We start from the raw sequence: 22,299 nt of genomic DNA on the forward strand, positions 1-22,299 counted from the left end.
CACAGGATTGGCTGCAGGGTGATTTCCACTAATTGCAGGAAAGATGTTCCCACCACTGTCTGCCTAATTTACCATAACCTCTGCCCCCCCCACTCATATCTAATGGCAGCGCTCTGAGGCGTCTGAAACCAGCACATTAACATTCTACAGCTAAAATCAGGTGAACTCTGGAAGGCTGACAGAACACCGTCATCGTCAACATGCAGCAGTGATGCTCTGGTGCAGCTGAACATCAGCTGGGATGTGTTTCTTATTTATTTTATTGATTTATTTTTAAATGCAGTCATTTCCGGGGCTCCACAAGTAGTGGGTCATTGTGCATCCTTAATTTTCATCGTGTGATTCCTCTGAGGGCTCACAGCACATTTACTCTGATTACACAGCAGGAGCACAACAGCCAATTATCTGCATTTAATTTCAACTGCACAGAGCTTGTGCCACCCTGAGTTAATGCAAATTAAAAAAGAAAGCTGTTTTCTTTAGATAGTCCTTTTCACTGTAGAGCAGAATGTTTAATATATTTTGAGATCAGTACTGATTCAAACAGTGTGGATCATTCACAAAAACTTTGATCATTGCTTGAAGAAACATGTTCTTCTTTTAAGCATTATAACCAGTTAATTAAAATAAGTACAACTATGATATAAAACAAAGAAAACAAACAAACCAAAATAAATAATCATAATAATAAAATGTATGCCTACTCCATTGCGTTTGTTTATCTGTCTCACTCCTGTAAATACGTAGATATGGAGTTGAAGTTTTTTTTTTCCTCCATAAGCTGCGTGTTTTGGAAAATGCACTAAAATAAATTACTTTATTTTTTTTGTAGTTTGTGAGGTCCTGTGACTTATACTCCAGTGCAGATACTGAAAAAAGTCATATATTTGTAATGAATAACAAAAACAACTATATATATATATATATATATATATATATATATATATATATATATATATATATATATATATATATATACAACCCCTGGCAAAAATTATGGAATCACCGGCCTCGGAGGATGTTCATTCTGTTGTTTAATTTTGTAGAAAAAAAGCAGATCACAGACATGACACAAAACTAAAATCATTTCAAATGGCAACTTTCTGGCTTTAAGAAACACTATAAGAAATCAAGAAAAAAAGATTGTGGCAGTCAGTAACGGTTACTTTTTTAGACCAAGCAGAGGAAAAAAATATGGACTCACTCAATTCTGAGGAATAAATTATGGAATCACCCTGTAAATTTCCATCCCCAAAACTAACACCTGCATCAAATCACATCTGCTCGTTGACATTAACCCTATGTCATGAAATTGACCCTATGTGTCTTTTTGCAAGGAATGTTTTCACAGTTTTTGCTCTATGGCAAGATGCATTATCTTCTTGAAAAATGATTTCATCATCCTTAAACATCAGAAAAGTGTCCAAAATATCAACGTAAACTTGTGCATTTATTGATGATGTAATGACAGCCATCTCCCCAGTGCCTTTACCTGACATGCAGCCCCATATCATCAATGACTGTGGAAATTTACATGTTATCTTCAGGCAGTCATCTTTATAAATCTCACTGGAACGGCACCAAACAAAAGTTCCAGCATCATCACCTTGCCCAATGCAGATTCGAGATTCATCACTGAATATGACTTTCATCCAGTCATCCACAGTCCACGATTGCTTTTCTTTAGCCCATTGTAACCTTGTTTTTTTCTGTTTAGGTGTTAATGATGGCTTTTGTTTAGCTTTTCTGTATGTAAATCCCATTTCCTTTAGGCGGTTTCTTACAGTTCGGTCACAGACGTTGACTCCAGTTTCCTCCCATTCGTTCCTCATTTGTTTTGTTGTGCATTTTCAATTTTTGAGACATACTGCTTTAAGTTTTCTGTCTTGACGCTTTGATGTCTTCCTTGGTCTACCAGTATGTTTGCCTTTAATAACCTTCCCATGTTGTTTGTATTTGGTCCAGAGTTTAGACACAGCTGACTGTGAACAACCAACATCTTTTGCAACATTGCGTGATGATTACCCTCTTTTAAGAGTTTGATAATCCTCTCCTTTGTTTCAACTGACATCTCTCATGTTGGAGCCGTGATTCATGTCAGTCCACTTGGTGCAACAGCTCTCCAAGGTGTGATCACTCCTTTTTAGATGCAGACTAACAAGCAGATGTGATATGATGCAGGTGTTAGTTTTGGGGATGAAAATTTACAGGGTGATTCCATAATTTATTCCTCAGAATTGAGTGAGTCCATATTTTTTTTCTCTGCTTGGTCTAAAAAAGTAACCGTTACTGACTGCCACAATCTTTTTTTCTTGATTTCTTATAGTGTTTCTTAAAGCCAGAAAGTTGCCATTTGAAATGACTTTAGTTTTGTGTCATGTCTGTGATCTGCTTTTTTTCTACAAAATTAAACAACTGAATGAACATCCTCCGAGGCCGGTGATTCCATAATTTTTGTCAGGGGTTGTATATAAATATATATATATATATAGTGTGTGTGTGTGTGTGTGTGTCTTTCCCAGAAATCAAAGCATGAAACAAAATAAACTCCAATAATAAAATAATAAATAGCAGCATTAAATGTAGACAACAATAATAAATAAAATGAAAGTGGTGACAATATATGAAAAAAAAGTGTGATATATGCTTTTAACCCTCTTCAAGAGGCATTTTCTTTTGGCATGTGTGACTTATACTCTGGAAAATACTGCAAATTTGAAGACAGATATGATATTTTTGCCTTTCAGCTGCCCCTGTTTTGTTCAGCTTCGCCACAGCGGATCCAGCGCAAATCCACATTGGGATTTGGCACATTTTATGTCGGATGCCCTTCCTGATGAACAGACTAGCTGCCCGACAGCAGCTATTTGTTGTTACAAATAACTTTTCTTGTGTCTTATTTACGCTGACTGGAAAAAGGCATGTGGTATTTTGCTCATACTCAAACTTTCATAGTCTGCTTTTGCAAGGCATGAGAATGAGTCCACATCTGAACAGCTCAATCTTTGGTTTGTCTCACACTTTACCACCCAAGTATCCTCTCTCTCTCAAAGAGAGTGGAAGTAACTGCTAAATAGCTCTGAACCGCTGAGAGCCTACGATGTCCACTGAAATGATGTCAAGTCCATGCAAGTTACTTCCCCAACCAAGGCTGGCATCCATTAACATCTGGGTGGACTGAAGTGTCTTTTGAGAGGACAAAGACAGGTCATGTGACCAGGGATCAAACCCACACCTACATACTGACTGGCCAACACCTTATCCCACTTATCCACCTGCTCTGCACGGTTTTCTTATTCGTCTAGGGCCCAGTTTCACAAAGCGGTCTAATCCTTTAGTCTACTAAACGTACTTAGTCGACTACGGTTAGTCGCCCAACATTAGCCATCTAATCTCCATTTCACATCGACGGCTAAACTTGTAGATTAGCTGTTCTACCGTTAGTCGACGATTTTCACAGGCATAAACGGCCTCGCGAGTGCTGTTGCCAAGAATGTGCGAGAGTTTTGTTTACATTTGGGTTGGTTGTAACCGCAACACATGTTAGACTCCCCTGTGATGTGTATGTTCAGTCCCGCCCACACCCGCGAGACTCTGAGAATTTATGCCTGCCCCACACAATAATAGACATGCATTGATTTTGAGTTTTCTCCCCTCCTGCTGAAGAAAACACATAATTTAGGTTATTAACAAAGAGATTTGTGGGGTTGTTTTGTTTCCCTGGCCTGTGTTTTTTTTTTTTTTTTCCATTTAGTTTAAAGACGGTTTCATATGTGTGCCATATATGGGCATGCAGTGTTGCTACGGTAACTCTTGCCGTGGCTGTGTCTGTCGCTGTATGTGTACCTGTTGCTGTCCGCTCTATATGTGCCAAACTAATATCTCTCACGATTCGGGTCAGCCCGAGACGTGGATAGTGTCGCTGATAACCTGTGAAAGGTCCCACAGGTGACATTTTTGAGGTAAGACATGAAGTTTTGTTGCATAAAATAAGATTAGCCTCCACTGTACCAGCCTAAAAACTTTAGTCGGGTAACACAAAACTTTAGCCGACCTAAGCGCTTTATGAAACCGGGCCTGAAGCACTAAAAAGGATTTGTAAACTTCTTAATTTATGTAAGATTTCAAACCAAATTCTGAAGCTTAGTCCATTTTAGTGGACCACCCCAGTCCAAACAAAAACCACACTTTTGTCTACGAGATCCAGCTCATGATCATCATCTGGACTTTGGTTCACAAGGTTATTATTCAGCTGGTTCTGATTTATTTATCCAGTTTATTTTGGAGATCTGAAAGCCGTTATGCTTTGTGTACAAATGACATTTTTGTGCTTCCTTGTATATCATTTTCACACTGAAATGGGAAAGAAAGCTTTTAGTCTTTCTGCTCAGAATGTCCTCCAATCTGAATTGAAACTGTCTGGGTGATTTTTTTGAAGGCTTTCCACTCTATTTCAAGAAATCGTGAATGGAATTCGTTTATGCAGGTGCCTGTGTTTTTTAAATTTTAAATTGTGAAAAGTTGTTACTATGACCAAGCTCATATTATCTCGTTTTATCGGTAAATTGCTTGGATTTTACTTGTTTTAAAGTTCTTTTGATGTTGTTAACTCATTTATTATGACGTTGCTGCTGCTTTCTTGGCCAGATCATCCTTGTAAAAGAGGTTTCGATCTCAATGGGCTTTTTATCTGGTTAAATAAAGGTTATATTATATTATTATATAGACGGACAGTCGTGGGATATGAACACTCACCATTGATCCTGATCATGACTTTGATCTTGATTGCTCTTGTTTCTGTTTGCTGTCTGGTGGTCTTGATATTTGATCCTGATTGCTGAACTTAACCCTGAGCACCGATCTTTGATCCAGATAAGTGAATTATGATTCCGATCAGTGGCTTGTCATCTTGAGTGATGACCTTCAATCTTTATTTTGTCCTTTGATCCCTACATCCAGATGCATACCTAAATACCTAAATTTTATGGTTTTTACCTTTGCCCAGGCCCCACCCCTATGCCAAATTCAATTAAAACTGAAAGTTGATTAGTTTTTTGTATAATTCTGCTAAACAAACAAACAAACAGTTAAGGGTTAGAAAAAAAATCAAGAATCAAGCAATACCAAGAAATATTCTCAATGTTCTATATAGGCCCCTGGGGTCCGCTGGTTCTGGATGCTCCACTCATTTCCCAATGTCCTGACCATTGTAGCATTTTTACTTTTGGCTTTAAATACGTGTTAATGACAGCGGTCATATCCAATATTTACAGTCAGGTCCACAAGTATTGCAGCAATTACATTTTTTTTTTTTTTGTAATTTTACTCTGTAAGGCACCACAATGGACCTGTATTGAAACAATCAAGTTGTGCTTTTAGTGTTGACTTTTAGCTTTAATTCAAGGGGTTTAACAAAAGTATCACACAAGTCATTTAAGAATTACAGCCATTTTTGTACAGCCCCTCCATTTTTAGACAAACAAACACAAGGATTATTATTCATATAAATCATCACTTTTACATTTTCTTTGGACAAATCAGGGATAGACACCTGAACATTATGAGAATAAAGACTGAGCAAAAGTGCAAACTTCAAGGGTCTTTTTGATAATATTTAAATTGTTAAACTGTAGATAATCTGGCTGCGGTTGCTTCTGGTATGTTTGCTGTTCATCTTGCATCACGACGTGATTTAAAGATCTATTCCCGTTTGTCACTGTCTAGTCATGACTCCTCCTTTCCTATTCACTGAAGAGACTCCTCCCCCCCCCCCCCCCCACACACACCCTCCAAAAATTGAAATGAGTAACGCATGCTGCCACTGAGACCGACTGCCCTCACAGAAAGGTCTTGGGAATAAAACGCAAAACCTGAGAAGATCTGAGGCTCTGTGTGATCTGAGCTGCAGCTCCGAGGGATTTCTTAGGAGCTTCTCGGCTTTAATTCTCTTCGGTTGGAGTTCTGCGACCTCTGTCTGGTCTGCAATGTGCTGCCCATAGCAAACAACAAACTCACTGCAGAAACTTTTAAACTCTGTGAGGTTCAAACCACAAACACCACAGAGACAACAGCAGTGAAAAGACGAGGAGGAGTTTAAAGAATCGCAAAGAGATCTTCGGTTTGGCCGCATGCATGAGCCCATCTTCAGTTTCACTCTGGTGTAATAATGGTGTCATATCGCTAACAACCTATTGCTTCACTGTCAGTCATCGTTTCAAACTAATGCTGTGAGACATCCACAATGTGCAATATCTGTGGGCTGAAGAGTGGGGGCAGTAGTACAACGATGATGCAAAAAATACAGAAAAGTACAAAGAGAAGAAGAAACTACAACAAGTAACATCACAGACTCACCCTCAGTGGCTGCATCCTTCGAAGGCTGCATTTGTCGTCCAGTCATGTCATAAGTGGCGTGACTGTGCTGTTCAAAGGCTCTGATGAATGCAGTAGAAGTGTTTGGCCTTCTATCCCCCCAAAACAAATCATACAACAAATATATCCTTTGTGGCCCAAATAGAGTGATGGTGTTTTTCCCCTCAAAGATAAAATTATTATTATTAAAAAAAAACAACAAAAAATGCAATTGTATATGTAAATAAGTAATCAAATCAAATCAATTTTATTTATATAGCGCCAAATCACAACAAACAGTTGCCCCAAGGCGCTTTATATTGTAAGGCAAAAGCCATACAATAATAGTAATGTAACTACAGTATAAATAGGTAGTGAAAAATTCATATTAAACTACAGGATACGCCCACTACGCTAGCTTGTCGCATGCAGCTGTCAAGGTTGCTGGGTGGCAAGAGGTTGGGCTGGGAAAAGCTAATGATGCATTATGCAAAACAGCCTCTGCGGTCACGTCGTGGTACGTCGTGGTATTGAGAGGACCCAGACTTTGAAGGATGCGACTGCTGAATTGGGATGCAGACATCTCCTACTATAGTCGTCAGAGAAGTTTTTCGCTTGCGGTCACCAGAGGGTGCTGTGGTCCGTTGGAATTGGTGGACGAGTTGTGTGCCGATTATCTCTATTCTTCAACAATAACTGCAAGCGTTCACGTTGTTTTGATTTAAATTACATAACACCTGGTAATAAATTTTTCCTTTGTCTACGGGCAAAATAATCTCCAGCTTGGAGTCCAGAATTTCGTTTGACAACTATTTCACAATAATGATGTAGCTCTCAGCCAATAATAATTTCTTGATTTATTAACATGTCTTTCATAGTGGAGAATTACACTATTTCTGGGAAACCTTTTTGCAAGGATTATTTGGTAGCAGTTGGAGTGTGTTGACCAAGGACACAGAAAAGTAGAGTGACTGGAAATCAAACCGAGGTCCACATGTTAGTCATCCAGTTCCTTATCCCACTAAGTTACCTGCTCTATGAGCCTGGAACTGAAACTATAAAACTGTGCAGCAGATCCAGATAACATGTCATAAAATCACCCTGAGAGATGTTGTTGGAGGTTTGCGCTGTGAGGCTCGCTTGTTCTTCTAGTTGCTAAACGTTGCACCAACATATTCTCAAAGTGAGGAAGAAGGCGTGAAATAAAACATTGGTTTTATAAATCCTACCGGTCCAAAGCTGTTGCTGTCCAGACTGTGACCGTGATGATCCCCCTCGATCCACAAGTGGCCGTCAGGAACTCGTACGTATCGGTTCTTGTAACCCAGAGTCCTGAAGAGGTGGACAGAAGAAAAGGGGGACGCGTATGTCAAAATTCATGATTTTTCAAGACTTTAGAATAGACAGAACTTTATTGATTTGTTGGGAGACTCCCTCATGGAAATTGAGGTTCCAGCAGCACTGTGTAGCAGCACACAGGGTAAGAAGCACACAGAGTATAAAAAGTAAAAAAAGAAAGAAAAAAGTTTGCAAATATAAATAGAAATACACAATATAAATACCAGATATACTGATCAATACTGGATTACTGGCTACTACTGTTCCTCTCATTCTCATTCCTGACCTCTGTCTTCCTGTTACTCCTTAATAATTCCTTTCCATGAGAGTTAAAAACATTCTAATGTCTCAGGCACTGGACTGGACAGAGATCCTGGTCTGTTTAACCCATGTTGGTTTTGCCACTTGTTAAGTGAATAACTACAAGTTCAACACTTTCTCCACATCTAGATACACCATCAGATGGCCGCATCCAGGAAGTCAATAAAAGCTTGGATCTTAGTCTTGATCCAGGACAACTGCAAACCCAGACACTCTGATTGTTAATTCAAAAAAAGAAAAAGCTAATGATTCAGGAGAAAAGGGTGACAAAGATCTTCAGTGGCTGACAGAATCTCTGGGACAACAAACAATCACATTAATTTCATTATCCCTCATCATCAGCCATGAAGCCCCCCGCCGCAGCGTTGCTTCCCGTCGCCGCCATGTTGCTCAAACAAAGACCTGATCTGAGGTCTGACTCAGCTGAATGTGAACTGGAGGATCATAATCCTGCAGCTCATTCAGTCTGGCCATGGGGTTTATGAGGAGAAGGTCCAGCGCCCTTCATCATCCTCTGGACCGTTATGAGCTTGTTCCAGCCCCAGTATAACATTTAATGGGGGCACACTGTGAATTATGGCCACAGTCAACTTTTTAAAATAGAAATTTGTTTTATATTTAATTTCAGGAGTGCAGGTTCAGGAGAACTGACAGACGATGACGAGGCTTTCCCACACATAAATACTGACTTAGCCACGGCGGGGTGAACTTTTACAGGAATAAAAAATAAAGAAGGTTACAGAGTACATGGCACCAGTTCTTTGCTACATCTGTAAACTGGATTTTTTTTTCTTTAACAGAATCAAGGTTGATTTATTTCACTGTTTTTGTCTGGTTGAGATGAAGAACACAGAAACAGAACAGCCAGAGAAAATATTCATAGTTATGCAATCAATCTGCGTATTTATATTAATCCTGGCTTTAGGTTCTGATGAAGCGCTCTACTTTTCTGCAGTGTGCTTCACACATATTATCAATTCCTCACATGTCCCAGAATGCCTTTCAGCTGAGCTCAGTGGAGATGTGTGACCTTGACGTTATCTCACCCCATGAAATTAAGCAAATATCTCTTGATCAGCCGCACGCCAGGGTGATATGTGGCAGCACGGTGAATGAGCGGGTAGCAATACTGCATCATGATTAGAAGGTCCTGGGTTCAAGTCCAACCTGGTGCTCTCTGTGTGGAGTTTGCATGTTCTCCCCGTGTTTCCGTGGGTTCCCTCCGGCTTCCAAAGACATGCAGGTTTGGTGAACTGGAAACTTTAAATTGTCAGTAGACGTGAGAGTGAAGGTGTCTGTCTGTATGTGTCAGTCCTTCCATCGACTGACAGCCTGTCCAGGGTGAACCCGCCTCTCCAGTGCTGGGATAGGCTCCAGCACAGCCTAGATTTGATCTGGTTTCTTGGATGAACATCCTTCTCGGTTCCACTCAGCTGGTGATGCAGTAGGGTAGACAGTAGCTGCACTGGTCACAAATTTGTCTAAATACAGCCACAGAAGCCTAGAACTCCATCAGAGTTGTCTGGATGTCTTGGTGGCTTCCCTCACTCGTCCCCTTCTTGCACAGTCACTTAATTTTTGAGAAATGCCTACTTGACACACAATTACCAAACAGTACCATAGTGCTGTTTTTCTTAAAAATGGATGTAAATGAAGTCCAGGACATATTCAGTAAAGTGTTCATGTGTTCATCCACTGATTAATCTGGCTGTAAAACTGATGGCCTATATGAACAATAGTCCCTACATTTAGTTTGTCTAAGTACTTTTTGGAAATGGAGTAAGGAGTTGGGGTACCAACATTGAGCTGTGGGTTTGATTCCTGGTTATGCTACATCCTCATTGTTTGGGTTAATAGGGTTCTAATAAGGAATAGTTTGCACCATCTGTCATGGTTAGTTTTCACGTTACAGAAATTGGAGCAACCTTAACTTTTGACCCCTGTACAAACTGAAACTGATCTTTGTCACCATTGTTGCCATTTTTACCCCATAACTCCAAAACATTCCATCATAGATAGTACAAACTATACTTTTTTGGAATTGTTATGATCAGACAAATAATGTGATATAGGTTTAGGGATGGGTATTGATAAGAGTTTATTGATATCGATACCATTATTGATTCCACTTATCGATCCAATTCCTTATCGATACCTCTTTACAGGTTTTCTATGTCTTCGGGTCAAAGAGCTTTTTCTTATCGTGCACCCGCTCTGTGGAACGGTTTTCCTGCAACCGTGAGGCAGTCAGAGTCTGTGGACATTTTTGTCAAGAATTAAAGCCTATTTTAATTTCTTTCTTATGAATAGTTTTTAGTTTTTTTTATCTGTTTTATTCTTTTACTTCTGTTTTTAATTATGTATTTGAATTTTTAAATTTTGATTTATTTATTTTAATGTTTTTTATGTTGAACTGTTCTATGTGAGGCGTCTTGAGACAGCTTTTGTTGCAATTTGGCGCTTTATAAGCCAATTAAACTGAATTGAAATAGAACATTTTATTGAGTCTTAAAGTAAATAAATATGAAATTGGTCACTGGATCCTTAAACCTTCTGTAGTTTTGTCAAAAGTATTTCCTTTCAATGTTTTTTTGTCTTTTTTGAATGTCTTTCCATACCTCTGAGCTGAGCTCTTGCAGCTGTGCTGCACTTCAGGATGTAATTCATAAAGAATGCAGCACGTCTCATTTTGAGATGAAAAAACATTTTAGTCGATTGTAGTTTCTTGTCTGTATTACAACGTTTGTAAAAGGTGTCATTTTATTTAAAGCAGTGATTTGCTTTGAAGTTATTAATTCCGACCAGACTCTGTCTCGGCAGAGAGCCGCGCAGCGTTTAAAGCTGTGCCAATGGAATGGAGGATGATTCTTGTTTCTTGACTGCAACAAGACAAGAGTCCCAGTTAGTGACTTTAATCCACACAAAAGTGACTCACGATATTTTAATGGCTTTGAGAGGGGCTAAGAAGCGGACTCACTGTTTCTGAAGAGAATCAAAGAACCAACGAGCTAGTGGATTGAAGCATTGTTTCATTGGTTCACGCTTCAAAGTGGAGTCGCGCTGCAAAAACAGTTGATTACAGAGCCGCTGCAGGGTCTGTAATCAATGTAGACGAATGATCATTTTACCGACAAACACCTCAAAAGCTGCTCTGAAGGACCGATAAGGGAATCGTTAAGCAAAAAGACTATTGATATCGGTGGCTCGAATAATTTCTTAAAGATACTCGAAAAGAACCAGTTCTCGATACCCAACCCTATATAGGTTTCAACGTGAATGGAGCATTTTTAAATTTTGACCCCTGTGTAATTCTTCATTGACCCCTACCTGGCTACAGCTACCACCCTGGGCTGTCTTTCATACATTTTTGTGTAGGCCATGATACACTGAGGCTGGATTCTGAGTGTCGTTTAGTCACCTTCAGTGGTACTGATTAGGTCAAAATTGATGACTGGCTCATGGACTAATCCCAACTGCTCAGCGTGATGTTAACCAGTGAAACCACCTGGTGGAGCGGGTGCACCCCACTTTCTGGAATCAGTTTGACACCTATGGTTTAAAATGTAAATAAAGTGTATTATGAGTTAACGTGGCTTCATTGGAGATTCTCCCGGGCCACAGTTAACACTCCCCACTTAGTGCTCTGGCCTGAGAACAGCGATGGAGATTTATGTAGGCGGCCTTTCAGTTTGGAGATAAATCTGTAAAACAATCCTCTCTGCAGCAGACAGTTACTGTATGTGGCTGGCAGACTGTCTGGATTAAAACTGATTTACCTCCAACGGGTCCGCCAAAGACAATGCATGAAGACAGCCAGCGTTGTCAGTGCGACCTCCGCCAGGGAAGCCATTACAGCCCTGTTAATTCATCCCCCCCAGCCCGTGCCCTGTAATTTGCGTGGTGGCAGCATATGCAAACAGCTCCCGGGACCACTCCCACGATAACGGCGTGTTAGGAAAATCTGAACACGACTGAATCAGACTCCCTTCTACATCTCCTCAGCGTCTGATCGTGTTTCCCGTCTGTCAGCAGGACTGTTTTAACTTTGGTTGTCAGACTGAGGTCAATAAATATTGGGACATTGATAAAGTAGTTATTATTTTAAAAATCTATTCTCAAAGTGATCCTGACATTTAGAGGTTGTTGTCACTTTTGGCTGATGGAAAGCAGATGTTATTCCAACACTTCAGCACACTGACATAGTCTGTACACAGTTTTATATTTCTTATGAAATGTGCAACGCTTTTTATAAGCGTAGCCCCTGCAGTGTAGACTTCGCCTACATAAACTAAGCTCAAGCTGGGAAGGGCGGTAGAAACTATTTAACCTGGAACCCTCTTATCCTCAATTAACACCAACAGCCATTCTGCTACAATAACGAAGACGCGAAGAGAAGAAGAAGAAGAGAAGAAGAAGAGACGAAGAAGAAGGCGGCGCCAGTTGGTACTTTAACATTTCCCATAATGCCCCTGGCTGCCCCAGGGCTTCCCAGAATCCACCGTGGCACCAGCAGAGTTCCAGTGTCTCACAGCACATATAAACAATCCCTCACGGGGATGTGAATAGCGTTGATCCAGCGAGTTCACGGGTGATTATGACACATTCTCCCAAGTTGAGAGGGTTATCTAGAGGAGGCGTAGCACCTGTGACAGACTTCTGCCGCACCCCAATGTTGTCTTGTTGTCCATATTTCACGAGGTGTGTTTACATTGCCCTAAACTGGAACTCTGCTGAAATTGACCTCTTGTGTGAGTCATGGACCGCGAGATGGCGCGAGATTCACAACTGCCAAACAGCAAATAAAGACCCGAGGCCCTTTAATGCTGGTGTTTATCCCTGAATACTGTAGAGTGAAGCAAATGAGAGCCTACAACTCTCCCATGATAGTGCGCCAGTCCATCGCAGGTTACTTCTCCAACCAAGAAGAAGTCATGTATAGACCCTGAGGCCCCTTGGTGCAGGTGCTTATCACCAGATTAAGCCACTTGAAGCAGATGAGAGTCTATCACTCCCCTGGATGTAGCAGGAGTCAGCCTACACCAAGCTTGGTCTTCACATCAACCTGAAGAAGACACAGGTCCTGTATCGGCCTCCACCTAACATGGTCAATACAAAGCTATCCTGCTGTGCAAATACATGGACTGATCCTGGAGAATGTGACCAATTTTTACCTGGACACCATGTGTCATCAAACGCCAACATCGATGATAAGGTCCAACACAGGCTCAAGCATGCAGGTTTAACCTCTGTGTTGTTTATGTGTCTCTTCACTCTGTCGCACCACCTTTGGATACAAACTCACGGCTTCCGGCACGGGAGGCGGACGCGCTGACCAGAAGCTGCTGGGCAGTGAGGTTTACTGACTACTACATGCACAGCGCCTCCTGCTGGCCTCTGTCACACAGTAACTGCCTTCAGACGGCTTTGCACCCATGTTTTAACAACAGAGACCTTTGACACAAGATGAAAATCCTCATGTACAAAGCTCTTGTCATGCCAACCCTGCTGTATGAACCTGAGAACTGGACACCGACCGCCGCCAGCTGAAGACCCTTGAGGGATTTCACCACCAGTGCCTGAGGAGTATCTTCCCTATCAAATGAGAAGACTACCATACCAAGATCAGGCAACCTAGCTGGAGTCAGGCTCCAGAGCATAGTGTGTTATTATCAAGGACCAGCTTCAGTGGGCGGGTCACATTGTTAGGATGGGTGACATCTGACTTCCCAAGATCTTTTACTACCAGCTGAGCAAAGGAAAATGGCCCAGAGGAGGGTAGAAGAAACACTACAAGAACCTCCTGAAGCACAATCTCCATCAACTGGAACTATCGAATCAGTTGTGGAGCAGTGACGCACACGGGAGTGTAAATCTTAACAAAATGTGGACGATCAGACTGTACAACTCCTCACTCAGGGGGAGGAGGAGTAACAGGAAGACAGAGGATGGGAAGGAGAGGAACAATAGTACCCAGTAAACCAGTAGCGAGCAGGATTTCTGGTATTTATATTTGCAATTTTTTTTACTTTCACTTCTGATACTCTGTGTGCTTTTTACCCTCTGTGTTGCTATACAATGCTGCTGGAACCTCAATTTCCCAGAGGGAGCCTTCCCAAGGGATTAATAAAGTTCAACCTAATCTAATCTAATCCCATCTGGGAATCTATCAAGAGACAATCTTCCTCACCACCGACGGATTGCCACAATAACAACGAGCAGCAGTCTGTCACAAGCTACTTCCCCAGCCAAGACCAGGACCCATTTACAGCTTGGAGGACTGGGACAATGTAGATGAAGTCTTTTGCCCAACGATACAGACATGTAGTACGAATGGTAATCAAACCCTGGTCTGCATATTGGTACCCCAACTCCTGAACGTCTGAGCTACCTGTTCCACATTGGGCCAGAGAAAACATACTTATGTGCCAGGCAAGATGTGACAGACCTCACGACTGTTAACAGAGGTTAATGAGAAAAAAAATGCCTCCAGCATCCTCGCATGTTTACTTGTGTATTTAATTATTTCTGCAAGAACGTCCTCCATAGATTATGTGAACAAATACAGAGGTTCTCAATACCCTCATCATACGGCGAGTGAGTAAAGAAACAGACTGAGAACACGATGGTCTGTAATGAATATTAAAAAAAAGACTTCCGATAATCAGTTGGCAAATTTACAAAACTGTATCAGAGTGAGCCGTGTGGCCCATTCTCCCACTGTGTCTCATTATCAGAACTATAGAGTTCATTTCCTCAGGAGAACACAGTGTAACAGATGTAAGAACAGCTCCCACATCTTCCTGCAGCTAACGCAGAGAGAACAGTGAGACTCACGGCCACCGAGCACACATATGAGATTGTCCCAATGCCGAGGTCAAGACACCAACACAAAAAGTCAACGTGAGGATGATGAGTTACGTGTGGGCTGTCAAGATCACGTCAGCAGGCCACAGGTCTTTCTATTATCGTGGCGCTTTCCCTTCACTCTACACTCGATTACTGAAACCACTGACTGTCCTCCACTCAGTCTCAGACCATCAGAGTTAGGCACCAGTAAGTCAAGGACCTGATCCTCGTGTTCAGGAGGTGGACACGTCTTTTCTACTTGACAAGATTGTTCTTCTCACTATCTGTAATATCTTTATCTTATCTTTTATCTTCACACATTTATGTTCTTTTTATATTATTGAAGCTATGTTGGGGAGGTGATGGTCTAGTGGTTAAGCGTTGGGCTTGAGACCAGAGGATCCTTGGTTCAAATCCCAGCTTGACCGGAAAATCACTTGGGCAAGGTCTTTAATCCCCTAGTTGCTCCCCGTGTAGTGATCACCTTGAATGGCAGCACCCTGACATCGGGGTGAATGTGAGGCATTATTGTAAAGCACTTTGAGTGTCTGATGCGGATGGAAAAAGTGCTATAAAAATGCAGTCCATTTACATTTACATTCCTAACTAAAGCCCTGTATGGTGCCATTGACGTTCTGGGCAACAAAGTCAGAATGGTGTCGTACAATAATAATATTAATATAATAATATAATAATAATAATAATATCACAAAAATGTATCAGCACATTTCACAATAACCAAGGACACTTTCCACAAAGTGGAGTATAGGGTTAAAGACAGGCCTTAGTTTAAAATGTATTAATTTGACCTTTATTTAACCTGGTAAAATCAATTGAGAACCAATTCTCATTTCCAGTGATGATAAATGAACAGATCAAGATTTAAAATGCTAGACCATAATGTGATTTAATGAAGTTTCTTTAAGGAATAGAACACAAGAAGAGATAGATAGTGTGGGTGTGGGTGGAGACAAACTTTGCCATTTAGTTGAATAAGAAAGTCCTGTCCAAACTTTTGACAGGAAGTGTAATTGGTAAATATGAAACCAAAACCCTACCTGACCCCTAACCCCTTACTGTCAATATATGAGGAGTTGAGGAGTGAAGATGTGTATGTTCGGTTTACCAGACTAAGCCATGGACAGACTCCAGGATGCCCAGAACTCAGCTGCTGGGGTTCTTACTCAAACCTCTTCAGAGTAGGTAACCTCCCTGAATGCCACATGGGAAGCAACATACCTGATGATGGATTAATGTGAGAGTAGAAAGAGAAGGTGGAGTCCAAAATAACACACAGGTTTATGGACCTCCAGGGATGGAGAAATGGAACAGCAATCCACATTGAGGAGAAGATCTCCAGCATAGCAGAGCTGCCACAACATTTGTTTGCGGTACTGTTTTGTGTGATCTTGAGTGATAAACTGAAAAAGTTTACTTACAGTACTGGGATAAGGGGATACAGGGTGTTTGGTCTCGGTAGAGCTAAGTACGTGTACTTGGTACTTGGTAGCATTTTATTTGCTGATGATACAACATTATTTTTCTCTGGATCAGAGATACAGAAAGTAGCACAAATGATAAATACAGAGTTGAAAAAAGTTAAATATTGGTTTGATATAAACAGATTGTCACTAAATCTTAATAAAACAAATTTCATATTGTTTAATAACAGAGTAAAAAAAAAGATGTGTCATTAAAATAGATGGAATGGACATTCAAAGGGTAAAAGAAGCGAAATTTTTAGGAGTCATGATTGATGAAGATTTTACATGGAAGTCACACATAAATTACATAAAAGGAAAAACAGCGAAAGCCATTGCTGTTTTGCATAAAGTTAAAATATTCATTAAATAGTTATGGATTATTAACACTGTATAATTCATTGATTGTCCATATTTAACTTATTGTGTAGAAATCTGGGGATCAACATGTACAACTTATACACAACCTTTATTTATTTTGCAGAAAACAGCTTTAAAGTGATTAGCAACAGTCATTTTAGAGATCCATCTAGTCCATTGTCATTAAGTATAGGGTACTTAAATTTCATGATTTAGTTTGATTTGAAATTATTACAACAATGTACCAAGCGAATAACAATACCTTACCATTAAACATTCAAAATATGTTGAAAAAAGAGTAAGTAGTTATAATTTGAAAGACATAGAAGTCTTAAAAAACCAAGATTCAGAACCAAGATAAGGAACGGAGTATTGCAGTGAATGGTGTAAAATTATGGAAGAACCTCAATAAAGAAATCAAGAATCAAGGTTGTTTAAATTATTTAAAAAAACGTATTAAACTAGATGTATTTAGTAATATGAAACTATAAAATAAGTCAGTGGGCTGTGACAAAGCCAAAAATGTAATCTGTTGATAATGTTTAGAATGTTTGAAGTTTAAAATGTAATCTGTAGGGATGTAATCTTCTACATAATGGTTAAGATTATGAAATAAGTCGGTGGCATGTGACAAAGTCATAGAAACGTAATCTGTTAAAATTATGTCGATTAATGATGCTTGATATTGCAAGATTGTATTGTAAAAAGGGGCAGAAAATATAAGACTTGTTCTTCCAATCTGCTCCTTTTCATTCAGCGGTTTGTAATGTTTTGTTATTTCTGCTTTTCTGTTTTTTTCTTTTAAATGAATGAAATAAATATTAGAAAAAAAAAAGAAAAAAGTATGTAATTTAGTGATGGTCCTCAGAATAAATCATGTAGATTAAACGGCAACATGAAAGTGCTTAATTCTATTTTACATCCATATTTAAAGGCACATCCTGACAACGCCAGGTTCAGCATCACAGTGTTTTTGAAGGAATTTATTCCCAGGTTGATTCACACAGACAAGAGTATGAAGAGATCTTCTATCAATGTGAAAAGAACTGTTCAATTAATCAAAGTATATTAATTATTGCCTGACTGATTAAATGACAAGTGAAATTAAAGATACTCAGTTACTTTTATAGTTTTAATGAGAGTCTTTTAAAATGTGCTGAGAATTGCAAAGTTTTGATTTAGTTGTATGTAGGTATGTAGCTCCACAAACCTCCTGCTGTGTGTGTGTTAAAAATTCTATATACGTATAGAAAATGGGTGAGTGGATCCTTGTCATTTGATTGGTGCTTTTTATGTCACATGACATGGATTATTCGTCACATTTGTGTTGCATTGCATTAGAGTGCAGTTTAGTTCCATTTGGAGTGCAAATTTGGTTCCATACGTTTGGTAACATTGCACTCTGCACACACACACACACACACACACACACACACACGTGCACACGCGTGGATGCACATATGCACACAACGCGTGCGCGCACACAAAACAAATCCACTGCGCTGTAAGCCATCTGACGTGATTTTTTTCGCTGCACTGAGGAAATATAGTCTTTTTTTTTCTTTTTCTTTTTTTTGGTAGTACACGCACACACAAGTGCGCCTTCCCACTTCCTGCTTCCCGCAGTGTGTGCACACTCACACAAGCCGGGCGGCGCTTAGCTTTTAAACAAACATGGCAGAGTTTGTTTTGCTGACGGATGACAATTTGAAGCACGGCATGGCGGACTTCATCGTCACAATTATTTTTGTACTCCTATTTAAAGTTTGTGTTGGATTGTTGATGTCAAAGTGGCAGTGACGCACCAAAACTGGATTAATTTCTGACAATATTCTTTTCGCAGCACTGAGGAGGTACCAAAATGTAAGTCCCTTTTCTGTTGTTTGTAAATTAATATAATATAAAATGAGAAGGATCTACGAGGGCTGTCCGTAAAGTATAGGTCCTTTTTTATTTTTTTTCAAAAACTATATGGATTTCATTCATATGTTTTTACGTCAGACATGCTTGAAACCCTCGTGCGCATGCGTGAGTTTTTTCCACGCCTGTCGGTGACGTCATTCACCTGTGAGCACTCCTTGTGGGAGGAGTCGTCCAGCCCCTCGTCGGAATTCCTTTGTCTGAGAAGTTGCTGAGAGACTGGCGCTTTGTTTGATCAAAGTTTTTTCTAAACCTGTGAGACACATCGAAGTGGACACGGTTCGAAAAATTAAGCTGGTTTTCAGTGAAAATTTTAACAGCTGATGAGAGATTTTGAGGTGATTCTGTCGCTTTAAGGACTTCCCACGGTGCGAGACGTCGTGCAGCCGACGCGGCGCGGCGGCACAGGAAAAACACCTCCGTGTTGATAACCATTTGTTAAAATCCAGTTGGCTTTTGATGGCTTTCAGTGGAGTGAGTATATGAGAAATTGTTTATCAGCTGGAGATGTTCCAACTTGTCCTTAAGGCTTCCAGCAGAGGTGTTTTTCCTGTGACGGAGCATCGCGGCGGCTGCGAGCCGACGCTGCAATCCGCCCGCACGTCTTTCATTAAAAAAAATCTCCTTTAACAGTGGAATATCCGGATAAAATGCTGAAACCGACTTCTTCTGAAACTTCTCTGTTCTCTCACGACGTCCTGGATCAACAGAGCCTGAAATGTGGAGGTTTTAAGCTTGAAACAGGCTGATGACGCTGCCTGACAGCGCTGAGCGACGTCTCGCACCGTGGGAAGTCCTTTAAAGCGACAGAATCACCTCAAAATCTCTCATCAGCTGTTAAAATTTTCACTGAAAACCAGCTTAATTTTTCGAACCATGTCCACTTCGATGTGTCTCACAGGTTTAGAAAAAATTTTGATCAAACAAAGCGCCAGTCCTCTCAGCAACTTCTCAGACAAAGGAATTCCGACGAGGGCTGGACGACTCCTCCCACAAGGAGTGCTCACAGGCGCCACCGACAGGCGTGGAAAAACTCATGCATGTGCACGAGGGTTCAAGCATGTCTGACGTAAAAACATATGAATGAAATCCATATAGTTTTTGAAAAAATAAAAAGGACCTATACTTTACGGACAGACCTCGTATTTTAGCGTTATATAAAACAAATAATGAATGTTTTTGCATTCTTTCAATGGAACGAATATTTAATTAGGTGAAAGTTGGAACATGCCATTCAATGAATATTTGTACCATTGAACTCATAAACATTAATTATTGTATAATATAGAATTATAATGTGAATATGAACCCACTATGTAGCAGCAGTAGTAGCGGTACGTCTTTGCCACAAAGTGATGGCGGTAAATCTGATTAGAAATCAGCGTGATGCACTTGTGACTTTGGGCGATATGACAGAAAACAGTCATGTAATTACCAATCAACAGGTTACTTCAAGCCGTATTTAATAAAGCCGTTTCAGAAACATATCGGCTGTTCTGTTTCTGACGGTCTAAGCGGTTCGGCGAATCGCCGTTGCTTCCTACCTGATGAAGTCTCCCTCCAGACCAATAACCCGCTTAATGATCTTCTGCTGGGGGTTCTTGGGGGACCTGAGGGCACAATAACCACAGATAAGCATTCAAACAAGACAACAAAAATGAAAAGAGCGCGATGAAATCAGCTGAGTGAGCTGGTTTTTGTGATTTCAGATCCAGCCTCAGCCTGCAGCTGATCTTCAATCACCTGCAGGTTGTCTGAAATACACATATAATGTCTAAATAAAAGTCATGATTTTAAAGCAAATTCATCATTGGTTATGTTTTATGAAGCTCTGACAGAAATCACACTAAAGACAGACAGCAGCACAGAGTTATTTCATTTTAAGGAGATAAATTTATTGATTTGGTTGTTAGTTTCTTTTCTTCGTCAACTGTTCAACGTGTGACAATAACCTGCCTCAACTTCCTGTCATTTGTCTGGAAGTTCAAATCATCCAAAAAGTGTTTTCACACTGCAAATAAACTGGATCATGGTTCAGTTTGATTTGGTTCAAGATAACCTCTTTTGGTTGGACCAAATTTTGGTGCTTTGTTTGGGACCTTGGTACGAGACAACTTTCACACCTACTATTTTGGTTTGGCCCAAACTGAAAAGTCTGAAGGTTGATCAATCGATTTATGTTTGAAAGGACACTCAGTCTCATGTTTTAACTAGGGATGTCCCCATCCGATCACATGATCGGAAATCGGGCCCAATCATGTGGTTTCAGACTTGATCAAAATCGGACGTTGCGTCGATATAGATTTTATCCTCATTATTTTGATCAGCTCTATTTCAAGCTCATTATTGCAGATTAATGGGCCTTTCACGCGTCTGAAGCGTCAAGAATTGGTCTAAAAAAGCAATATTTTCAATGAGACGCATTGCTTTTTAGATACATGAGAAGCGTCGCGTCAAAAGCCGAGCTAAAGCGACGCTTCTGACGGGAGCGCACACTGCCGCTTGTCGCAGGCTGACGTGATCAAGTTCAACCAAATCCAACTTCCGACGCTCTGAGCTGTGACGTAGCTTTGCGCTGTCTAATAGGAACGATGCATTGGGCGAAAACATGGACGACTTAGTGGCAGAAACCACTGATCTGTACAAACAGATCAGTGCAGAAACCACTGATCTCTACAAAACAGAAACGTGTCACAGGACTGCTCTTTATAGAGAAGTTTTCTGAAGAAAAATCCTTGGAAATGTTTTTTGTTGTTGTTGTTTGTTACCCTCAAAATTTCTGATTACTATTTTAAAAAAAATTTAGAACACTTGTAATTAAAATAGCTAAATCAATACATGGTTCTTTAGAAACCTTTCTTCTGTAAATTAAAACCACCTGTTATTTCAGATTATATAATTTCTTGTTTAACATACGGAACCTTGGACATTTATTTTTAGACAAATAAAATAACATGGAAATTTGTACATTTTTTAAGTCTGGTAGATTATTACTTGATTGTTCAAGCTACCTCAAGTAGTGCACTGTTTAAGTGATAAATAATAAAATAAGATGATTAAAATGAAAATCAGATGATTCAGAATCGGATCGGGGCCAAAAAAACCTGATCGGGACATCCCTAGTTTTAACATCTTTAAAATCTAAAATTTTACTGCAGTAGTTAAAAACTCTGTTATGGTTGTCTAGATGACGAAGCACCGCGTTCTGATTTTGAGCAAAAAAGAAGCAGCCTCCCATTTTTGGTCCTATATGTTAAGTTGTTCGACTTCTCAAAGGAAAGAAGAGTACTGCACTGTTTGTATTGATGAAAGTAAAACCCTTTTCTTGTCCTCTACCTCACTCTGGTGCCATCATGTTGGGGACGACATACCTCAGATAGTTTCGTTCACAGGTACATGTTGACACTTGGCAGCAATCTTGAATCAAACACTGAAGCACATTATTGATAACCCACTCTTATTTATTCCGTTCTCCAGACAATCCTGTCTCGGAGGTCTACAGACAATTCCTTTGACGTCATGCTTGGTTTCTGCTCTGACATGCACTGTCAACTGCAGGACTTTATCAAGTTTGGCTGGCAGAGCAGGCCAGACGCAAATACAAGATGCAGGTACACAGCTCAGTAGAGTTAAAGAGTTACTGGGTTCCTATGCTGGAGTTGATACACAGAAAGGCAATCCA

The 22,299-nt window shown here is 40.2% G+C and overlaps 1 protein-coding gene across 1 annotated transcript in view; it reads right to left on the reverse strand.

The window, feature by feature from the left end:
• immp2l (inner mitochondrial membrane peptidase subunit 2) overlaps window positions 1-22,299 on the reverse strand; it is a 355,846-nt gene that overhangs the window by 26,532 nt on the left and 307,015 nt on the right. Inside the window, exons 4-5 of the mRNA XM_034177128.1 lie at window positions 20,162-20,227; window positions 7,581-7,683 (exon numbers count right to left, since the gene is read on the reverse strand). Of these exons, the coding sequence (XP_034033019.1) occupies window positions 7,581-7,683; window positions 20,162-20,227 (169 nt within the window). The remainder of the gene's footprint in view (window positions 1-7,580; window positions 7,684-20,161; window positions 20,228-22,299) is intronic.

Source organism: Thalassophryne amazonica, chromosome 8 (genome assembly GCF_902500255.1).
Source record: "Thalassophryne amazonica chromosome 8, fThaAma1.1, whole genome shotgun sequence".
Taxonomy (NCBI): domain Eukaryota; kingdom Metazoa; phylum Chordata; class Actinopteri; order Batrachoidiformes; family Batrachoididae; genus Thalassophryne; species Thalassophryne amazonica.